We start from the raw sequence: 22,502 nt of genomic DNA on the forward strand, positions 1-22,502 counted from the left end.
TAACTTTTAAAAACTTATTTTTGTTTTTAGTACTGGATAAAAATACACATCATTATAAAAAATAGAGAGAAAATAGATTTAAGTTCAAAAACAAAAACAAAAACAAGAAAGAAATAGTTACGAGGGAGGAGAGGGGGAAAAGTGAAATATGGAGCACTAATGAACCTTCTGAACAGTTCCATCTTTTTCGCTCAAGCACATGGGAGTCGTTTAACACCCTTGATAACATTCATTCAAAGACTAGGACAGTCAGACAGGAGGTTTCGGTCTCGTTTTGAGGAAATTAAAGAAGACTCATTTTTTTTCTTGGTTTCGAGATAGCAATCTAATACAATGATGCTATAAGTTATTAGATTACCCAACTGGAGCTAATCCACGTTACTAATATACAAACTAAATTAATACAAAATACAACTTGATTAGATCTTCCCATTTCTGCAGGGAAGCAGGTCACTATTGACTTTGCTGTCAAGGGTAAGTCAGCCTAGACAGTAAGATAGATGATTGGTATACGACACTCCTAATTCATGGGATATGCTTATTGACAAATTTACAGTAGTTGATCTACTTACCATCTGGGTTACCTGTCTTACCTTTAATTTTAGTCAACTTGCTAGCTGGAAAATGCAATCTGGCTATCAGAGGACGAGGTGCCCTTGTTTTTTGATCAAAACCTCTTACACAAACGTAACCTGCAAATTGTTGTCATCCAATTGTGAGAAATACAGAGTGTGTTATCCTCTTCTGTATAGCTTGAGAGAGAGTCTTGAGGTTAAGCTAATGACTAAAGGCACTCGATGTCAGGTTGTGGAAAGTTTCGATAAGGATGCTCCACATACTTCTATCTCACATCGTTCCAAATTTCTCAGATGTCCCTAAAGGAACAGTTTTTTAGTACACATGATTCTGGCTTCTTTATCTAACTACACAAGGAGTGGTTAGAGAATGTATTAATTTTTTTTTCTTGATCGCCAAAAGTTGAAGTTCCTTTATGTAGATTTTTGGATTTTTAGATTTTGGTTTTCAGTTTAGTTGTGCTTGGTTTCTGGTTTATGACCTCGTGTTCTACTTCCATTTATGAAAGTTGGGTTCTTTATATACACAAAGAGATTGTATTAGGAATTGAATGTGGATAGAAGAATGTGAAGTATGGAGTTCTAATGATAGCAGTTGGTCCTTCTCTGGAATAATGGGGGAATTTAGAGGTTTGCAGACCAGACCTTGTGGAATGAACAAGAATTGAAGGGATCTTTTTTAGGCTTGGATCTCTAATATTTTCTGACCCACCAAGGTTTTAGAGAGAGAGGGATACTTTTGGCAGAATTTGTTGGCCTCTTTGGCCACTTCCAAGGCCCTTTGTGCTTCAGGTCATTTTAACATAATTTAGTGGTCTCACGAAAACTTGATAGAGATGGAAGAGGGAGCACAAATATAAAAAGAAAACACAAATGTTGCAGGGTTTGGTGGGTTGACCTTGACATCCAAATGTTGACAAATGTTAGAGGATCAAGTGGCGCTGGCCCGAACACTCACGGATAAAGAACAAAAAATAAAAAGGGGAACAACAAGCACAAAGATAACTCTTATCAGCTAATTGACTCATTTGGCCTCATAGTAATGGTTTTAAACAATCGAATTTGCTTGGTTGAATTTGCAGCAACATTTTTCGTTTAGTTTTAAGCCTCCTAGGTCAGTATTCTCAGACCATTTGCCCATTTCTTCGGAAACTAGAAACCTACTTTTGTGGGGAGATTCTCCTATTTAATTTATCAAACATATCTCTCTTCTCTACAATGATGTAGCTCAACTTAACTAAAGAGGCTCTCAATACTCAGCCACCTAATGTCCGTCCCCATGTTAACTGACACACATCCCATATTATCCATATGTTAGACAATTAACAAAAAATTAATAGCAGAAAACGAACTCTTTTAAAAGTTCAAGCATTCCCAAATGAAATAAATTTCAAGGTATAGAAATCAAAATAAGAAAACTTTTCAGGAGTTCCAAATATTTTACCGTTGAAGCATAAGGAATTGACCTTGTAACTTGTGTAAACAAAGGATGAAAAAAATTGGGAGAAATAGTCATTTTCTTCACATAGTTAAAAAAAAATTCTTTGATTGAATGAAATATCCCGAAGATACAAAAGGAGCCCATTTATAGGGAATACAAAAGATTTCTCCAACGCTACAAGGAAATTTAAACTGTGACTACGAAGCTTCTTTCAATGCAATCTGCCACATAAACTAGAATTTGAAACAAAGATGGATAAATGATTGTGAATCTTGTCCACAATAGACTGCCAAAAGGATATAGAAGAAAGTTTGCCATAAAAAGGAAGCCCCAAGTATCCATGCCCAGAAATTATATTTCTGCCTATTGAGAGGACGCCCCAAGTATCCATGCCCAGAAAGTATATTTCTGCCTGTTGAGAGGACATCTTGAGACGGTTTGATAAAACATGAGCAGTAATCTTGCATAGGCAAGTGTTAAAGCTGATAGGTCTACTATCTCTTCTAGCATCCAATTCTTTTGGTACGAGGCAAATGTACGTTTCATTTGAATAAAAATTGATGATAGCCTTCTGAAAAAAATCTCGGAATGCTATAATTAGGTTGGGCTTGACTATGTTCCATGATAAGTACTTGACTGTGAAACCATATGGTCCGGGTAACTTATTGGTGCCCAATGCTTTAACTGAACCAAATTTCTTCTCTATAAAGGAAGCTTCTAATCCGATGCATTGGTCATTGCTGATGGGATCCCCATCAATCTGTTGCGCTGCTGTTTTGTAAATTCAGCCTCAATCACACTGCCCAAGAGCAAGCTTTTGTTTGTGCATTAAGAATTTCCGTGATACAAATTTTCCCTTTTTAGCAGCAGCAAATTTGTGGAAGTGGTATTTTTGTCGCATTCAAGGAATCATTTTGTCTTGCATTTTTGTCCCCATCTAATCTCTTCATCTGATATTTTTGTCACCTTCAAGGGACCATTTTGTCATACATCTTTTCCTCCAAAAACAAATTTTTGCCCGGGTGTTAAATACTCATAGCTCTACCATCGGATGCCAACACCGATCTTTACCAATCTAGCCCTTTACCGAACCCTCGTGACTATCCTAATCCTTAATCCTATGATGAGCCTCTTGATGCTCGTTGGAATGACTACAATCCCCACTAATGGATGAAGTGTTCAATCCAGATCCTCACATACTTGCTTTGGCTCCATGGTTCAAAGAAAATGGTCTTTGCATTATGGCCATTCCCGCTAGGACAAAGAAGAACAAGCAATCAGTGAAAAACAAAAAAAAAAGAAGCATCAGAGAGATTCGGAATTTGGAGTGCTCAATCTCTTATGAGAAAATAGCATCATCCATCATTCGAGAGGGGTCTTTGTTGGCTTGATGCTAGCACTTCAGTCCTTCTTTGATTGCTCAATACGTTGCTTTGGCTTGATGATCTTTCATTTCTGGGATGTGCTTTGGTTTGATGTTCCTTGGATTGATGTTTTGTTTGGTCTCTCCTATCGTGGGTTTCTACCAATGGAAATCCATTTTACATCCATATATTTTTATCACCTTTTTGTCATCCCCTTCCCCTCTGGTTTCATTGTAATCATCTTTTTCCGGGACCGCATTGTTGTTTCATCCTGTATTTGGGTTTTTGTTGTATTCTTTGTTGAAATGTTTGAATATTTCTTTTATCAATGAAATGATTTCTTATAATATATGTGTGTATATATTAAATGATATTCTGTCAATGATGATGCTATTATCTCTGCCTCTTAGTCTAAAAGGGCCAACTTTTTGAGGGATGCCTTCTATGATGCATTGGACAAGTTCAATTCCTTAAAAGCAATTTCCAGACCTTTGAGCTTATTAGAAACTAAGGTAATACAGGATGCCTTTGTCCCACATTGATTAGAATGTCACCAATGTGGTACTTAAATGGCTTGGCTCTCCCACCCCAATAGCTAGCTTTTGGGGTGTGGTTCTCTAAGGTGCTTAAGTACCCAACAATGGTATCAAAACTGGTTGTTGACGTTCCGGAGTGGAGCCGGCGAAGGGTTCTGACTGGTGTGGCCAAGTGAAGTATCACTAGAGTAGCCATCGGGATGTCGGCTTTCTGGGGATGGGGTATTGTTAGGAACCAAGGTAGTATGGGATGCTTTTGTCCTATGTTGGTTAGAATGGGATGACCAATGTGTACTTAAGTAGCTTGGCTCTCCCATGTCAATAGCTAACTTTTGGGGTGTGGTTCTCCAAGGTGCTTAAGTACCTAACAGAACGTTTGTATCAAACCATTGCCGGGGAGGTTGTCTATGTGATTGAGCCACATATTTTAGAATTTGAAAGGTGATGGTGCCCTTTTTGGTTTCCTAAATAGGATAATGATCTGAAGTGGGCCTTTCAAGCCTTTTTACTAGTAGCATCCACAAATTCTGTGAGGACTGATCCCAAGCACAGAAAAGGGTCATTACAAGTATAATTGGGAGGGACTCTAAAATCTGCCATTAGTGAGAGGGAGATCAATTAAATCATTCTGTTCAATGAAAGAATCAAAAAGTTTCATGACACTATTGGGGCGGCCGCGGTGGGAGTTTTCGTGGGGCCAACAAATGATGTTAAAATCACCACCCATAAGCACATTATCCTCCACTAAACAAGATAAATCCTGAGGCTCTTGGGTAACGTGAGCGTTCTCCCTATCATTTGCAGGTCCATAAACACCTGTTACCCAAACGCTGTAGCCATCCACCAAAGTAAAAAGGATAGAAAGAGAGAATGCAACTTGAGTAACAAATGATGTGGTGAAGGATGCTGCATTCCAAAAAATCAAAATACCCCAATGAAGCATCTAAGGCAGCCCATTCAACTTCTCTAGTGCTCCAAAGTGACTCGATGAATCAAAATACCCCCAGAGAATGACAATGGAAGGATTGATTCTAGGGATGGTATTTTTTATGGGTAGCTCCTTTTTCCCACAATCCCAAACCACGAATAATCCAAGATAGAGCAATCATTAAGATGATTGTGACCCCTCCAAATTCCTTTATTCTGTTTAGCCATGTATTTATTTATGATTTTCTGAGTTGGTATTGTCACAACACAGACCATGATCTTCAAACCAACATGCAAGTGCCACCGAGGCGAGGGGTTGAAACAGCCACTGTTCGAATTAGGGGGTGGGATAAAATCGTACCATGATGCTTTGACTGGTTCTGATAACATGGATTTCACAGGTGAGCAGGGCCCTTTGAGGAGGGCTTTGATAGAGAGAATTTTGTCTCTACATGTGAGGGTAAAGGGACGATAGAGGTGGAGTGTTTGTTTCTTGGGATGAAAGTGGTTGGTTAGTGGTTTAAGGTTATCTGTACAGACAAAATGTATGGACGGAATTTTTGGATGGATGATGGTGCTGGAGTCAGAAGAGGGAAAAGAAAGGAAACCTCGAGAGGTGGGACAATAGGTTAATCAGTGGTTGTTGTTCCTATTAGAGAGAAAGAAGAGAACTGGGGAAGTGCATATTTTATTCAATCACTTCTCACTATAAATACTAATTCTACATGCTGAAAATACCTTGGTTGATAAGGTAAAATCACGAACAAACTCCACTAACCTAACTCCACAAAACTAGCCACTAACTCCAAATATAGAAACTAGGATTTTGGACTAATCTGACAGCTTGAGTTAACATAATAACATACTCCTCCTTAACAACTTTTCTAGAAACTAGGATTTTGGACTAATTTAAAACAACTAAAAATAGACTTGCAGTTTGAGTTAACTAACATACATCTCCTTACTCAAATGCTGCAAACACCTAGCTTGCTCCTTTGAAAATGACTAACACTAAAAGAATATCTGCTATTTTCTCTTCTGAGCGGCAATGAACCAACTCCTCTTCTCCTTCCTTTTACATCTCTCTCAAAACATAATCTTTTTTAATCTTAAAATGCTTGGTCCTTCCATGAAAACCTGAATTCAGTGAAATAGCTAAAGTAGCTTGATTATCCACAAACACCTTCACATTCTTTTCTTGCTTTAGATGTAAGTCATGCATCAACTTCTTCAACCAAACACCTTGGTTTACTGCTATGATGAACTCACCTTCTACAGTTGATTGAGCCATTATATCTTTTTTTTTAACACCATGAGAAACACCCAGAGATAAAAGTGAAAAAAATAACCAGAAATGCTCTTCATATCATCCAATGACCCAACCCAATCACTATCCGAGTAACCCTACAACTCAAAACTTTGTTAAATTTAATCCCAAATGACAATGTGGCTTTCAGATATCTTAGAACCCTCTTTGCAGCAACCATGTGGTTCTTACTTGGGCAGTGAAGACTTCTAGACAAGACATAAGTGTCCATGATGTCAGGCTTAGTGGATGTGAGCTACTTGAGGCATCCAACTAGACTTCTGTATCATCTGCAGGTTCTTCTCCATCAACCTTTTACAACTTCTCCTACTGAATCATTGGAGTGTTCACACTCTTACATTCCTCCATATTGAACCTCTTCAATATCTTCACGTAGAGAGTGGATCCACTCAAACTCTTTATGAAACCCAAGTTCAACGAGTGTTCATCCATCTTGCTATACCACCCCAGGACCTTACTTCAACCCATAGAGAGCATTCTTCAATAAATAAACATTTTGCTCTTGCCTTTGTGTGATGAACTTATCTGGTTACTCAACATAGATCTCTTCTTCTAACACTCCAATGAGGAATGTTAACTTCACATCCATACACCTTTCACCCATACAGTTGCAAAAGTCCCCAGAATTGTGCCCTTTCTTTGTTAACCTGGAGGGGATCAATATGCCCTTTCTTTGTTCACCTGCAGGGATCAATATGTGATTGTTCCCCAGACCCCAGTGTAGTCGAGCTTAACTAACTCTACTGAGTAGCCATTCTTGCTTCATGTTTTTTCGAGTCATACAATCTGATTAACTCAAATTCTGGTTAAGTGGCAAAGTTGAGCGGCTTGAAAATATCTGTGATCCATCACAGTGAGCTCCAATGCAGTGAAATGGAGAAGGCTTTGTCTATGGATGATTTGGCGAGTCTAACTCGGGAGCCTCCAGAAGTTGGATCAACTTCAATTGAAGAGGTTTTCCTTTCAATGGTTAACATTCTACTTGGTGGTTTAGTCATGGCGGAAGGTGGGGGATTAGACAGTGGCTTGTTTCGTTGGCCACATGAAACTGTGAAGTTAAAAGTGCATATGATTCTATGGGATGTACTTTTTAAACAAAAGAACCAATTTTATAAGTTATCGATTAAGAATCAAATTGATATTTTGTTGCCTTTTAACACGTCAATGAGTTGTAAAACACAGATGTCTTAATCATGTTTTCATCAAACTTTTGGGTTGTCTTAGAGGAAGACCTAGAGACAATCAAGAAATTACTTTAAAAAAAAAAAAATTAAAGCAATAAAACCAAAACTCCAACATAGTTTAGGAACGATGTTATATTTTAGAAGCTATTGCAGATAGAGATGTGTAAGTTGCCAAATTAATCAACTATATTAGCTTATATGATGCATTTGAAAATTTTAGCTTCATTTCACTTTGTAGTAACTAAATTTGATGAATTTGATTAAGTATCCTCTTAATTAGCAAAAGAAGTTCCAAAAGACTCTTCAATAGACTTAGATATTGTTACCTTTCCAGAAGCAACCTTGAATCTCTTCTGTCGATAAACCTAGTACATGAAAAATGCATTCCTTAGGGACACTGACACTTAAAGAGAAACAATAAAAGAAACCATAACCTTTTACAATATATACCCTTGAATATTGTTGGTATGGATGTACCAAAGTACACTGTGCGCCTTGAGAGTTTCCATAACCAACTCCTAGGAACATTAATTGGGTTAAGGCTAGAATCATGATCAGCAAATACCTGCATAAGGATGATTCCACTGTTAGTTTGGCTTCAAGTATCTACACAATCAATATTCACGCAGGTTGCAATAATTAAAAGTTAAAGCTTGGTGTGAAATAATAAAGCCATGTTAGAATTCCTTATTACCTCATTAACTTGGAAGTAAGTTCCATTAAGCGGAAAGCTTCCTCTCATTGCTGTTCGACATGGGATCTATCATTGCAATTTGTTAGTTATTAGCTTCGTAAGGTTTTGTATGGGGATAATTATGTATATTAGCTGCCCTCACCAGAAGTGTTCCTCTAACCACTTCGGAATCAGCTTCTCTAACACTATTGCATGAGAAACATTCTTTTTCTCCACAGAATCCGCCACTTTCTCGAGAACTACAATGTGTATGTGGTTGTTCAACAGAATTTGCTGTTTCTCCTGATGAAATAACAACTATTTTATTTTGTTTTGTTTTATTGTATTGGGATAAGAAATGTATAAGTGAATATATCCACACCAGCTAATCCGAGCCTGAATTGGTGGATAAGGCACCAATTACCATCTCAAAGATCAATGGTTTGATCTCCACCTAACTGAACTTTTTTTTAATAATAATAAATATATATTCAATACCACAAAAAACTCACAACCTAAGGTCAGGGATTGAGATGAACTATCACACACAAAAAAACTTTTTGATTTCTAATTATCATGAAAAGACGGTAATAACAAAAGATTTTTTTTTTTTTAATCTTTGAACTCCACCTAGAGGTCAAATGATGTATACCATTCACAAGATAAACCTTTTTGTTTCACTTGTCCTTGAAAAGTCTAATGAAATGACACAGATTTATTGCATGTTTGGTTAAAAGTAGAGAACATTTATGAATAAGTTCAATATTCTTTTAATATTTTCTGACAGAGTCTGGATAGCATGTTAGTCCATTTTCATTGTTACCTGGTGTCCATATGGCAAGAAGGTAGAAGCATGGATCATCAGGTTCACGCCTCTCCAACTGTAACTGTAATTACAGAGGAATTAAAACAATTAGACAATTTTAAGCAGAGCATGAATAAACACTTCAGGTTCAAGATGTAGGAGTAACTAACCTTTTCTAGAAGAGGATGGGAGTCTGGAAGTTCGTAACTGCATGATGGTAAAATACAATCACAGCCTGATTCTGAAATTGATAGTAATTCTAGTAAATCTAACAATTTGTTCTCCAGATTAACAAGATATTTCAACACCATTTCGTTTCTCCTGTTATTCCTTTATCTGAGAAGATTTCTCCTGGTTAACGATTTTATCTTTTAGAGCTGGGAACTGTGAACTTACACTTGATGTTCTGTTCTCAGTCGACTGATATTTTTAAGCTTGGGCATGGGAATCGATGCTGCTTCTGGACTTAAGAGGACAAGGGCCTTTGACATGCTACCTTCCTGAAGTTCCATGTTTTCTTGCATGTAATTCTGTACGTTCTTAGTGAATGCTTCAATATTAAGCTTTATTGTAGGAATCTCATCAGGGTCTTCGTATAATGTATCCTCAATATCATTTTCATAAACCTGTGGGCATTCTGGCTCTGGTGTCGCGGGTTCCTCAATAATGGGATCCTCGTTACTTCCTCCAGATTTCACGCTGATTAACTGCTGATTACTTTCAATTGGCTCTGATTCCTGAGTGAGAGCCAACCGTCGTTGATGAACAACTACAGCCTGGTTTATGCCAGCTTTTCCTTCAGTCGCATTAATCAAACTCTTATCTTCTGGCGCTGGAAGTGCAAGCCTCGCACTGCATTAATGTCAGTCAGTTACTTGATTTGTCAATAATTATATTTTAGATATTGAGCAAGGATTTTCTCTACTATTTTTTCCTCCCAATCGTACTCGAATGGTTGTAAGGAGGAATTGAGCCAACAAGCTATAATATATGTTGACAAATTGTTCGACTCAAGCTTTATCTCCATTTATATTTATAAGTTTGTTGGGTTGGGTTTTATTTATTAAAGTTACATTATGTTTGTGGGCTTTTATTTATTAAGCCCAAATTATAAATAAATGTATTTTAAGTTTCTAATCCAGCAGCTTAAAAACGTGGGTAGCGCAACTCAGTTTTTTTAAGAAGTTATGCTCAGTGAGGAAGCAGTTTCGCAAGGTTAAAGCAGTGGGTTTTTTCTAACCGATGGAAGTGGCGTTCTGCAATCTGTTTAAGGGGGTTCTTTAGCCTCTATTTTTGGAAGATAGTGTAAATATTTGTGTTCTTCTCTCTACTCTCTACTCTCTTCTATTTTTTATTTAGTTTATGGAATGGTTTAGATATGTGTAGAAACTGATTTTGGTTTACCGTTAAACTCTGGGTATAAACTCTCATGGTTTTGCTTTTAGAACCATCCAAAAAGCCTTATACATAATTGTTTTTGCTTATATATCCATGATCATTCCCTTCTCTAACCAACGTGGGATTTTGTTTCCATTCCTAACAATATAAACCTAAAATGAAAACGATGGTAAAACAATTGAAGAATAAGAAAATGAGAGGACCCAAGCTTGTAAACAACAGGCTGGTAATAGCGCCTGTGCTGTGATTTCTTTGAAAATTAATAGAAAACCTTAAGATTATTTTATTTTGAATTACCTGAAAAGATTATTTTATACCCATAAACTCTGGGGATGTGAATTACAAGAGTATTTGAACCCCAACTTCAAGGAAAAAAAGTGCAAACCAATTATCACTAACCTATGCTCACGTGGGTCTAAAAATTTTAGTAACCATTTGGTTTTTGGTTCCTATTTTTTAAAGTTAAACTTATTTCATCTACATTTCTTATCATTTTTCTTAATACAATGGTTGAATTCTCACACAAATTAAAAAAAAAAAACTTTTTGAAAGTTACTTTTTTCGGTTATTCGACTTAGTTTTTGAGATGAAAGTAGTGTCCATAGGCTTAATTTTCAAAAATAAAATGGTTATCAAAGCCTTAATGATTGAAACAAATTATACTCTGAGATTTAGTTTTACAAACAGTTAATAATTTTCACCAGAAAAATGAATGTTTATAGTAGAATCTTATTATAGTAAATTGGAATAAGAAAATATATAGAATTAATTTTACAAGATTCGAAGAATGTATTGTTTCACAAAAATTAGGATGCTTAAGGATAGTTGCATGGTAAAAAAAAATGTAAATTACACCTTTGGTCCTAAGGTTTGAGTTGAGTGTCTATTTAGTTCTTGAAACTCCAAAATGAACGCCTTAGATTCTGATATTTGGAAAATAGTTCTGAATGGTACTTCGGTAACCGTTAGTCAACTAACCAAAAATGACATGGGCATCAGTAAGGTGTCCATTTTTAAATGACTAGGCAAATTATATTAATTTTATATTATTTTATTTAAAATAATATGAGAAGAAAAAAACAATTTCACATCAGATAAAATAATATAAAATCGAAAAATATCTGCCACGTCATTTAAAATTGGACACCTCATCACATAATTTTCTGTTAATTGACTAACAAATAGATACTAAATCCAAACCTCAAGACCAAAATATATTTTGCTCCAAAAAATTACAAGTCAGAGCACACTCAGGAAAAGGTTGCAGAGGAACTTGCCCATAACATTAAAACGTCAAAGAGACTATATCTAACTCATCCAAAGTAGAAGAGAGATGCAAACCTCGCAAAAGCACTGGCAAAATGTCTACACTCTCCTCTCATTGGACAAGCATTGCAATTTGGTTTGCTTTTTGTGCAGAAGACCTATACCAGAGTATGCTGCTTAGTCCATCTCCAGTACCACTGACAACTTATCAGAAAACAATTCACTGAAAATTAATTACCTTTCCAAAAGTAATCATTTGGTAATGCAGCTCATACCTATGACCAGAATATTAAAGGTCAGTTAAGGAACCAGTATTGATGATCATTTTTTTTTTATTGACTCCCCTGAAAAATCAGAAAAGGAATACAAATTTATCAAATAGGATATAAAGGGAATATCTTACAGTGTTCTTTGGTCAAGCTTGCACAGTCGAGGCCAGAGATACTTTTGAATGGATTCAAGAACTGGGTATCTGCGAGGATACAAAACATTATTGTGTTCTAAGAGCATATTAATTCTAAAAATCTTAAGACACAGAGTTCTCATACTGATTACTGACAACTCCAAAAGATGCAATTGCAGTGATTCTGGAAGTGGCTGAAGAGGTACCCATCCTAATCTTACAGCTATGCGTCCAACATTAGTATCCACCTGTTGGGGAAAGGAAAAATTTGTTGGCCATTTGTTGGCCTTTTCATCTGTTCTAGCAGCATTGCAAAACCACTCATTTGAACTTACCGGAAAAGCAACCTGCTGCAGGGTAAGAAGGCGTACACACTCCACGCTTTTCAATCCCAATCCCCTTATGCTGAGTAAATACTCTCTGCATGTTTGTAATATAAAGCCTAAAGAATTTAGTGCATTGCGAACAGTATTTTGCAATATGAAAGAAACAATGTTCATGAGTTCAGCTTCTTTCAATCTTGATTGAAAAAACAAATAAGCTTACTTTACTTGATCAGGCGGAACATCCCTTAACCACTCAAGATCGGTGCTTCCATGATCTTTCACCAGACGGTCAAGAAAATCCTGCTCAAATTAAGAATAATTTAAAGCCTAGTAACTAAAGTTTGAAAACTGAGATGATGATCCTAGGAATTAGAATTCATTTTCATTGTTAAGGATGTACTTTAATTCTTTCTGCAAGCCTGTTGTTCATCCCTCGTTCTCTGATGGTGTAAGCAATGTCATCAATGTCCGCACATCTTACAGCTTCCCAATCCAGTGAGTCCATTGTATTTTTAGTTCTCTCTCTCCTTCCGGTCGCCTCCACCTGTTTCCTAAGGATGTCCCAATCAACACCAACTCTTTTCTCCTTTTTAACTCGTTCTCTGTTTGGTTTAAGAGTGTCTGCTTTTGGATCATTCAACTTACTACTAAGTGAATGGCCATGGTTATTTTGAGCTGGTTCTTCCGTCTTCCAGGTAGCATCAAGAGAACTATCAATCAAGGAATTTGGCAGAGTTTTATGTATGTTCTGGTGGCTCATTGAAGCCTGTAATTCAACACCATAGGGCACTTCAATCAATCTTCTGTCGGCCTGAAATATCACATCGTGATCGCTTTGATCGAGACTGCACAATTCTCTAGAATGTCTTTTTGCTTGAACGTTGTTGGTGTTAACAACAGTAGTCTGGGATACCAGATTAAGTGTCTGTGAATGCTCATTAGTATCATATACATCCCGTCTTTTGTATACGTAAGAAAATGGGGTGACTTCTCTGCACAGTTTAAAGCACTCTACTTCTGTAACTCCTGAGTTTGAAGTTTTCTGCAATTGATTACTTGGTTGACTAGGGGATTCTTTTAAAAGCTTTTTAGGAGAATCTGGACTTCCATTGTTTTCTCTTTGATAAACATACTTCTCTTCAGACGTACTACAAGTACCCTCGGACTTCTCATCCCATGAGTCATTACCACTGGCAATATTAGAGTCTGACTTAAGTTTATTTGTTTCTATGACCTGTATGACCTCCGCAGATGAAGCAGACCCAATGGCACAAATATCTTTTGATGACAGATCTTTTCCACAGTTGCTATTCAAGCAGGGTATTCCATCTTCAATTGATAGAGAACAAAGAGAATTTATAGAATGTTCAGAAACAACGGACTTTTGACGTGATATTGCAGCATCTGCAGTCTTCTCGTCTCCCAAAGAACACACTTCTACTGTAGTATTTATTTCTGTTGTTGATCTTCTATCTTCCAATTCACCTATTTTTTCACTACTATAAGACGTAAGTGAGCACTGGTATTCATGCATAGAGGTAACCCCAGTTGTATTACTTCCTGAAGAATCGCTGCTGGTGAGAAAATTTTCTTCAGCTTGGTCAATTTCACACACGGTCAAGCAACTCTGTTTACAAATTGGTTGATTTGAAATCTGTTTTGCCCATGTTACACTATCTTCTGCTTTGCACAAATTAACTTGTGGTTCATTGAGTATTAAGCTTGTCTGTTCATCAACACTTGACTCGTGGAGGCTTTTAGATTTTAAGGGATAACGTGCAGCAAGTGACATAAATGCCGAGCTGTATGAAAGGAACAAGCAAACATTCAGAAGATATTTTAACCACTCTGTTTTCTTGCATGTTAAAACCACAGTTCACCTGGAAAGATGATCTGAGACATTCTGAGTGAGAAAAACTCCGATCACTGAGTCTAAAACTGATCCCTTCCACTGAGAAAAGCCTCTGTCTCCTGTACAATTATTGCGTTAATATTAAAATTTTAAAAATTCGAAGAACGATAACAATGTTCTTTTTCCTTGCAGTTGGTTTACTCAAAAGGCAAACCTTCTAGTTTCTGAGCTTTTATTTTTCTAGTACATTCTTGATTAAGTTCTGCTAGCAGTGGCAGATGCGACTTATAAAATGGAGTCCTCCCCACTCAAAAACAGAAAAAAGGAAGAGAAGAAATATGGATCGAGACATTAGCTTCCTGGCAAGGAAGATTGAACTATGGATCAAGTGTGGGCCACAAACTTTAGCCAGCACCTGGGCTTATGCTGGCACCAAAGTAGATGTGGAACCACAGCAACAAAGTACAGTGGGAAAAAATAGTGATGTGATTACTGATAAGGTTTCGCTCTTTCAACAGGGCCGGGGAGATTACGCTTTGAATGTGAGAAAAAGTTATTGGTGGGCACAGATGCAAAAATAGGGAATTGAAGGTTTAACCAGCTTAGGAAGAAATGAAAGAGAAGAGAGAGAACTAGTTCTTGATGGGAAGGGACAAATGTTGAGAGGGGGAGATAGCCAAGTAGCAGAGCTGTCAAATGTCTATGAATTTCAACATCGAAATAACCTTGCCCCACAAAACAGAACAAACTGGAGGAACGCTAAAGGAAGATCAGTCATTCAGATGATTGATTGTAGCACTCCTCACAACTTTATGGCACAGTCTAGCTGATGCACGATTACCACCTCCTTTGAAAAAGAATAATATTGTTGAATAGCCTAGTTTAGAAGTTGTAGTGGATTTATTCCCTGCGAACTTGGAAGCTACAAAATAATCTTTAGGATGTCAGACATGCAGTTAAGCAGCAAACCCTGAACATGTTCAAAGTTGGAGAAAAGGGAGGGGCGCTTCAAGGAAATCCCACTCTTTGCACTCACTCATGCCTCCGAAGGTAAGACGGTTAGTGCTATTTGCAAGGAATGACAGGAAATGATGCTAGAACATGGGTGCATTGACAGTACACAGGCAGAGGGAGACATACCTCAAGTGGAAGAATTGCTCAGGCGGTATCTCAAAAGTCTTTTTTATGCCCTCAGGGGCTGCCACCGTAGAGAACAAACGACCATGCAGAAATCCTCAAAATAAGGTGCATCACCCATCAATGTTAGACCCTAGCCACCTAGGGACGCCCACCAGCACAGAAAGATTAAATTAAATCGTTAGTGTGGGATTATGATGGAGTGAAGGGTTCTGGGATTAATTTTGAGAATATCTTATTTATCATTTAATTTTTATCTGATTTTGTTTTCCTGTTCGGACTAGGTTTAGCCTCTAGATATTTATGGTTGAAGTGCAACCAAAGTCCCACGATGGCTAGATAAGAAGATGATCACAGGTATATATGTGAGACAATTATCTCCCATGGTATGAGGTCTTTTGGATGAAACCAAAATTAAAGTCATGAGGGTTTATGCCCATAGTGGACAATAACATACTATTATGGAGATATTTGGTGGGTCGTTTTCCCCAACAAGAAGTATTAGAGTCATGCCCTTGACTTAGCCATGTCGGTATAATCCTTAGGCGCCAAACAAGGAAGTGGTGAACCTTAGAAGCTATAGACATGGTGGAGATTTGTGGTCGAAGCTCTATTGGACTGGCGGTGTGCTCCAGAGAAGAGGAGTTGGCTTAGATGAGAACTAAACGGATAGATGAATATTTGAGATAAGGCTCGATAGTCCTTTGTTCAAGGAAAATATTGTTGGAGTGCAACCAAAATCCCACATTGGCTAGATAAGAGGATGATCATGGATATATCAGTGATCCAATGGTTTAAGGCCTTTTGGATGAAACCAAAAACAAAGCCAATAGGGTTTATGCCAAAAGTTTGGATAATATCATACCATAATGGAGAAGTTTAAAGCATCGTTGTCCCCAACATTGGTGCTAGAGGGATCCTTTGCCACACAATATACTTGATCTCCCTCGTTGGGTTTTATACATGCCACTCTCTCCTCTTCTTCATTTTCTGATACTCTTCTAGGCTACTTCCATAAATGCTGTTTGTCTTCTTTGGATACATTCATCAGACGGGTGGCCTTCTTTGCCACATATAAAGCATTCCCCAGCCATAAATTTAGCATAAGGATTACTTGTTTTGATTTTGGATGTGGATTTCAAAATTTCTCCTTGTGTCCACTGTTTCTTTTATATAATTTTCTTCCTTTTCTTTTCCATTTATTTTCATTGGTTTTCTCACACTTCGGTTACCTTCCCCTCCAAACTTTATTATCCTATTTGGCGTGCTTGTGCTACCCCACTATTGCCTTCTTGTATTCTGATAGTCTTTGGTAGGACTTATTTATCTGTTGTCCAATTGGTTGAGCTAAACATACAAGCATAAACTTCCAAAATTGGAGGAGCTCCTCCATGTTTTTTGAAGTAATACACAAAGGGAGAAAGGAGGAGGAGGAACTCCTCCGATGAAAATATTGTTCATATTTATATTGCATGGCTGATGCTTTTCTTCTCCCCGTTCTTGCATATGACACTAGATAATTTTTTTAATATCCACACTGTGGCCTCTATGTCAATTTGTTCTAACCGTTATACTTACTTTTCTCTGATGGCCTCCCGCATAAGACTGGACTGACAGCAAGCACGCAGTTGGGGACAAGACATGCTATAGGTAGTCCATAGTTGCCGTTGTTCCAATATGAATTGTATCAGCACCAATATATTCTCCATCTCTTCAGTGTGAACCATGTCACCACAAGACAATTTCTTTCTTTTCTGCTGATTCCAGACTAATGACTAATTTTTATGAAACTTAAACATTATTCGATTGCTTTAAAAATGTACAAGGGAAGCCTTTATATAGGTTCAACACAGCAGGTTTACAACAGGTTTAATGAGAGTTTTAAATTGAGCCAAATCAGAAACTAGGAATAAAGATTCTAAAAAAACCATTCCAGAACCCTCCAAATCTCCATCATTCTTCCGAAAGGGACAGTATAGGCAGTTGGGTTGTTCATTTCATGTCCTATTTTTTCTGGTTACGAATAAAAAACAAAGTTGAGCTGTTTAGACTACTGCACATTCAGTGAGAAGGCAGTGGCAGGCAAGTCCTCCATCTCAGTGATTGACGAGTTTCTTGATGAACTACAATGGACATTATCCAATTTGGATTTGGAACCTAGCTATCAATCATCAAATTAGGAGGACTGGGTTAGGGTTGGGAATGAAGGGGTTGTAGGAAGCTGTATTCAATAAAACTGTGCCCCTTTAGGTTCTCTTCATCTACTGATCTCCTTAGACAGTTTTAAATGTTATTCGAATCTTGTCTAGAATCGCACCCCCCCCCCCCCCCCCCCCCAAGGAAAAAAAAAAAAACTATCTTACCCCTAATTAGTCCAGGAATAATTTCAGATGATGACTGATGCTTACATCCATAGAAATTTGAATTTGGTACAAAATTTATTTCCAAATTCAGTTAATTCCCTCAATGAAAAAACTGGAAACCTTACAAATAGGTGGATGCTAAGTATGTAATTGTACCTTGAATTAGATGCATCTTTGCAATAAATGAGTCTGTTCGTCCAGAAAAAACACTTCTTTCTTCCTCCCACCATTTGTCCTTAGCTTCATTTGATCCATCAACAAGTTCCTTATTGGAATTGTCCATCAATAGCTTCCAGACTCTAATTGTCTCTCCATCAAGATCAACTTTAGCATATCGTCTTCGCTTTTTGACAGGATCCAAAGAACCTTCAAATGGTACTATAGAGCCATCTCCTCTATACACAACAAGTGCATTGTGACCTTCGTTCTGCATGTTGTAAAGTACTATTTCATTCTGTTTCTCATGTAATGATATGTTTCCTTCTCGGTTAATGTCTAGAACCTTCATTTCCTCAACCATGGCGTTGATAGAAAGCTTCAATCCTGAATTTATTTCTGATAGAGACCCTGCATGACAATGCAATTTATTAAGGACGGTTCTTTCCCTTAAACTTTTGTTTTACAAATGTATCAGCAGATGATATTGATAAAGAAATGAAATTAGTTCTGATGAATAAACCTGGAGGCAATTGGGAAGTATTGCGGTGACTATATAATGCAAGCTTTGGGTGCTGCTCTGCTCCATCCATATTGTAAGAAGTATGAGGACCTGCTTTTTGTTTTTTCCTCGATACTGTTGTTTGCATCTTGATCTTGGCAACATGGGCACCCGAGGATGGGTGCTGTCTGTGAGAACTCTCAGCTCTTTGAAGATCAGTAATCACTGGTGGTCGTTTGGGGGAATATTTTGACTGCATGTTGCAATGATGCGACCATGAACCCAGAGTCCAAACATGATCTTGAGCATTGCATCTCCTGTGTGTCATCTCCATCTGACTTGTGGCCAAACTGGACTCAAAGGGTTGTAATTTATTGGGACTCACTGATCCTCCTTGTATCCTTGGAAATAAAGAACTATGGTTCTGAGGTCTAGGTAGCCGGTAGCACACTTTTGATGTGCAAGAATTTTCCTTTGAGCTACTCACTTTGCATGCCTGTCCAGTAATATTAAAATATGTGCTAGATGGGCCAGAATGTTGCACCTTATCAGTATTCTCTTTAGAAAAGTACTCTGTCTGTGGCATCTGAGATGCATAGATCGAGTTATAAAATTCCTCAATTAAATCAAAACTTCCGATATCATCTTGTTTGATATTTTGACAATATTTTCTCTTTAAACCCCTTGCTTCTTTTCTCTCGGATGAGATGGTTGTACCACTGCAGAATAGATCTTCTGAACTTGATAACAAATGATTAGTTGAACTGGCCCTCCCCATCCCTCTCTCATTCTCATGATAATTACTTTGAAGTTTTATCTGGGAAGAGCTATGTTCAATTGGTATATCAACTATCAATACCTGACTTTCAGAAAGGAATCTGCAACCTTCCGGTTGATGCTTCATTGAAGGATTTGGGTCATATAACATATCAGCTTGTCTGTGGTCAAACATTGTGTCATTTTCATTCCACTGCTTCAGTACTGAATATGATTGATAACTTCCAGTAGTTAGAAGATGCACGGGAGATTCTGAAGCGTTGGATGAGGACTTGAACAAAGAGTTTTCATCTTTCTGTTTTCCTTCATTGTCAAATTTTAAACTCTTCCTGCATGTTTTTCTACCTCGTTTTCGCTCTTCCCTATCAATTGACACTCCTGTTTCTGTTGTGTTGACACCACGTTTTCGAGTGTATGTCCTTAGACCTCTTGAATTTTCCTTAGAACCAGCTGGAGTGACCGGATTAAGAGCTCCTGGTTCAAGAGGGTTTTCCAGGGATTGGTCGGATGCCTTCTTTCGGACATACTTCCTTTTAGTTGTCAGGTTTTCTTGGGAATTGGCAGCTCTTTGAGTGGCTGGTTTTGATGTTCTTGGTTTGCCTTCTCCCATTACCTTGGGCCTGTGCTTTCTTTTATATTGCTTCAACTTCGTTATTTCATTTACAGTGATATCAATGTCCTTGTTAGAGTTGTCTTTAAACTTAATCGGTGTTAACACCGAAGCACAAGATGAATCCAAGGCTAGCTCACAAACTTCCTGCTGGAGGCCATCCTCATCTGTTCTTCTACTGACAGTCTTACAATTTTGTTCTTGGCCTTCCTCATCTCTTTTTTCTCCTGCTAGTGTGCTTTGAACATCAACCACCTGTTTGAGCTCCACATTTGTCCTCTTATCTGGTGTCGGGGGTACAAAATGGGGGATGGTCTTGCTAGAAAGTTCACCTGACATGATTTCATGGTCCAGAAAGAATGTCAAAAACAGAAGCAGATAGATGTGTTGAATTATGAGTTTTTTCCTTTTCACTTTTAGTTTCAAAATTTAATAATTGAAGTTATTTACTTTATTGTTTGATTTATTTTTCAGTTTTTTTATTTTAAGTTATTAAGTTTATGTTTTTAATATGCCTTCAATTTGTAAGTTATTAAATTTACCTTGGTTCCTATAAAATGGTGATGTCTCATGTAAAACATTTATCACAATTTTGTGTACCACATTTTGAGTACCACATTTTATGTACCACAATTTTAGTATCACATTTGTTATACAGCATTTTGTGTATCACCAATTTTTTCCTACTTATTATTGTTTGAATTTCACTCTCATTCTCATTTTTCTTCTCTTTCTTTAAGAGAGATTGAGATATTGATTTGATTCCGCAAGTATTTATTTTTTTTCTATCAATTTCATTTTTCTCAACGGTTGTATGAGAGCTGCTTTGATTTTCTCAACAAGTGAAAGAAATATTACCATGTCATAACTAATGATCCTAAAACAAACATATCTGCCATGTTATGTACAGTTTCGATAAGCCCAAGTCATTTCACCCACTAAAGTTTCTTCTGAATTTGAGCTAAGCTTAATTTTACCGGCATTTTCAGCTATCAAATTCAATGATAATAATGATATTGATTTAGAAATTCAAAATCTCCCAGATAGTGATGTAACTTATCCATGCTGAAATATCAATCAAAATCAAAAGTGATAAATCCGAAGGAAAATTCATAAATTAGCAAGACTTACCCTGTGAAACGGACACTACTTTCTCCAAAGAAGAAGAACTGGAACAACAATTTGCCTCTTTCTGAACCATTTTCATCTCACTCAAATCCACCACCAAAATTTGCCCATTCTCAAATGCCACCAAATCAGCAGTATTTAAACATGCATGTATTTTTTTAGCTTCAGCTTCAGTTTCTTCAGTAGACCCACCTGATTTCTGTTGATTTTCTTCTCCATGCGATGGTCTTCTCAAAGGGGGTTTAACTGGGGTCACAGGAACCCACGGATTTTCCACACTCATTTCCTCCAAACAAGCTGATTGAAATGAAAACTCACAGTTATTGCTAAGTTTGAAGCTATTATTCAAAGTTCAGTTTCCCCTTCAAAATCCTGCAAAAAATTGGCACCATTTTTAGTACTATTGCATGCAATCATCAACCCGGTGAAAAATGAAATTGAAGTAGAGGATTCTACACTTTGCAGGAATTTTTGGTCCAGTAAAAGCCAAAAACAACGATCAGAAGAGAAAATGACCAAAAGAAGAAGAAAACAAAAACCCAAGTTAATTTAGAACATAAAACATGCTTTGTTAATACACATTCATAACTAAGAATGATTATCGATGATAAAAGTAATAGAAATTACAGTATTTGAAAGCACGTTTGATGAAGAATGAAGAAAGAATGCAGATAAAAACAGAAAACAGAAGATAGCTTTCTGAATTTTTATACTTTTCATTCATTAGAAAGAGCTCCTTTCCAGTTTCGTCATTTTTAAGTTCTTCTACCTCTGACCGACAACTTACTTTGCCGGTAAAATATTTACTTTATATATATATATATATATTTTTGTCATTCCCATTATTTCTCCTCTTTTCTCTGGAAAATTTTTAGTCCTACTCCCTACCATTTTTCATACCTCTTCCATTTAATAATTGTCACTTGGCGTTGTTTTAATTTAAAATAGGGGAATTTTTTAAAATAGAAAAATAAAAAATATATATTTACACAAATAACAGAATTTAATTATAGTTGTGACAAATGTATCAGAAATAGTTAATCTTCTATTATTATTTAGTTTATCTTGTAAATGGGTTGTTGATTTGTTAGACCATATAACTAATTATATCCTTAGTCAACTTTTGTGTATATATATATATATGGCCATAGCCCATTTTAGTAAAGTGTGAGAACAATTTATTAATTTTTTTGTTAATATGGTATGAGAAGTCCATTCCCTCTCTCAAAAAATTTTTTACACTTCCGCACTTCCTTTTCTTTTAATTGTCTTCAACCTCCCGCCATGACTAACAAAATTTTTTCCTTCAGCACTGAAGAATCAATTGATCCTCATACCAATTCATCCAACAATCCTAAAGTTATTCCTCCGATTTCTCAGAATCAATATGAACCCTACCTCAATCTATATTATCTTCACCACAATGATAATACCCATCTTGTTCTAGTGACAGAACCACTGACTGAAGACAACTACGTTTTTTGGAGTCGAGCCATGGTGATAAGACTGTAAAAAAAAAAAAAAAAACTCGGCTTCATTGACGGTGCTCTTCCTCGTCCAACCGGTGAGCTTCTTTCGGCATGGATTCAAAATAACAACATCGTTATCTTGTGGATCTTGAATTCGATCTCGAAGCCTATATCCAACAGCATACTCTTTGTTGATTCTACACGAGCAAGTTGCTCAATCTACAAAAATGTTTTCAAAAGAAAAACGCTCCACGAATCTTCCAGCTCAAGAGGACTCTTGCGA

The 22,502-nt window shown here is 37.0% G+C and overlaps 1 protein-coding gene across 2 annotated transcripts; it reads right to left on the bottom strand.

The window, feature by feature from the left end:
* Positions 1-272: 272 nt before the first annotated feature.
* On the bottom strand, positions 273-21,492 carry LOC120073278 (DNA glycosylase/AP lyase ROS1-like). Of its 2 annotated transcripts, none has more exons than XM_039026016.2 (20): positions 21,378-21,492; positions 20,754-21,122; positions 18,257-19,954; positions 17,734-18,144; positions 14,106-14,196; positions 12,626-14,027; positions 12,446-12,525; positions 12,235-12,319; positions 12,056-12,147; positions 11,900-11,968; positions 11,735-11,771; positions 11,572-11,654; positions 9,229-9,684; positions 9,003-9,039; positions 8,851-8,914; positions 8,191-8,330; positions 8,049-8,114; positions 7,805-7,919; positions 7,681-7,719; positions 273-692 (listed from the first exon to the last, which is right to left on the bottom strand). In XM_039026016.2, the coding sequence occupies exons 2-20, from the start codon at positions 21,031-21,033 to the stop codon at positions 565-567; spliced, it is 5,373 nt and encodes a 1,790-aa protein (XP_038881944.2). In that variant the 5' UTR covers positions 21,034-21,122; positions 21,378-21,492; the 3' UTR covers positions 273-564. The 2 variants fall into 2 exon arrangements, with proteins under 2 accessions (XP_038881944.2, XP_038881946.2); XM_039026018.2 differs by lacking the exon at positions 21,378-21,492 and adding an exon at positions 21,207-21,285.
* Positions 21,493-22,502: the final 1,010 nt, after the last annotated feature.

Source organism: Benincasa hispida, chromosome 3, assembly GCF_027475165.1.
Source record: "Benincasa hispida cultivar pf3 chromosome 3, pf3_genome.v1.1, whole genome shotgun sequence".
NCBI classification, from domain to species: Eukaryota; Viridiplantae; Streptophyta; class Magnoliopsida; order Cucurbitales; family Cucurbitaceae; genus Benincasa; species Benincasa hispida.

What these genes read in the sequence shown, in the direction of transcription:
- LOC120073278 (XM_039026016.2), bottom strand. Translation starts at nt 21,033, where the DNA reads ATGAGTGTGGAAAATCCGTGGGTTCCTGTGACCCCAGTTAAACCCCCT. An exon ending in CTGAGAACAGAACATCAAGT is followed by an intron (nt 9,040 to 9,228) that starts GTAAGTTCACAG and finishes ACCATCATGCAG; the next exon opens with TTACGAACTTCCAGACTCCC. An exon ending in TCTTGCCATATGGACACCAG is followed by an intron (nt 8,331 to 8,850) that starts GTAACAATGAAA and finishes TTATTTCATCAG; the next exon opens with GAGAAACAGCAAATTCTGTT.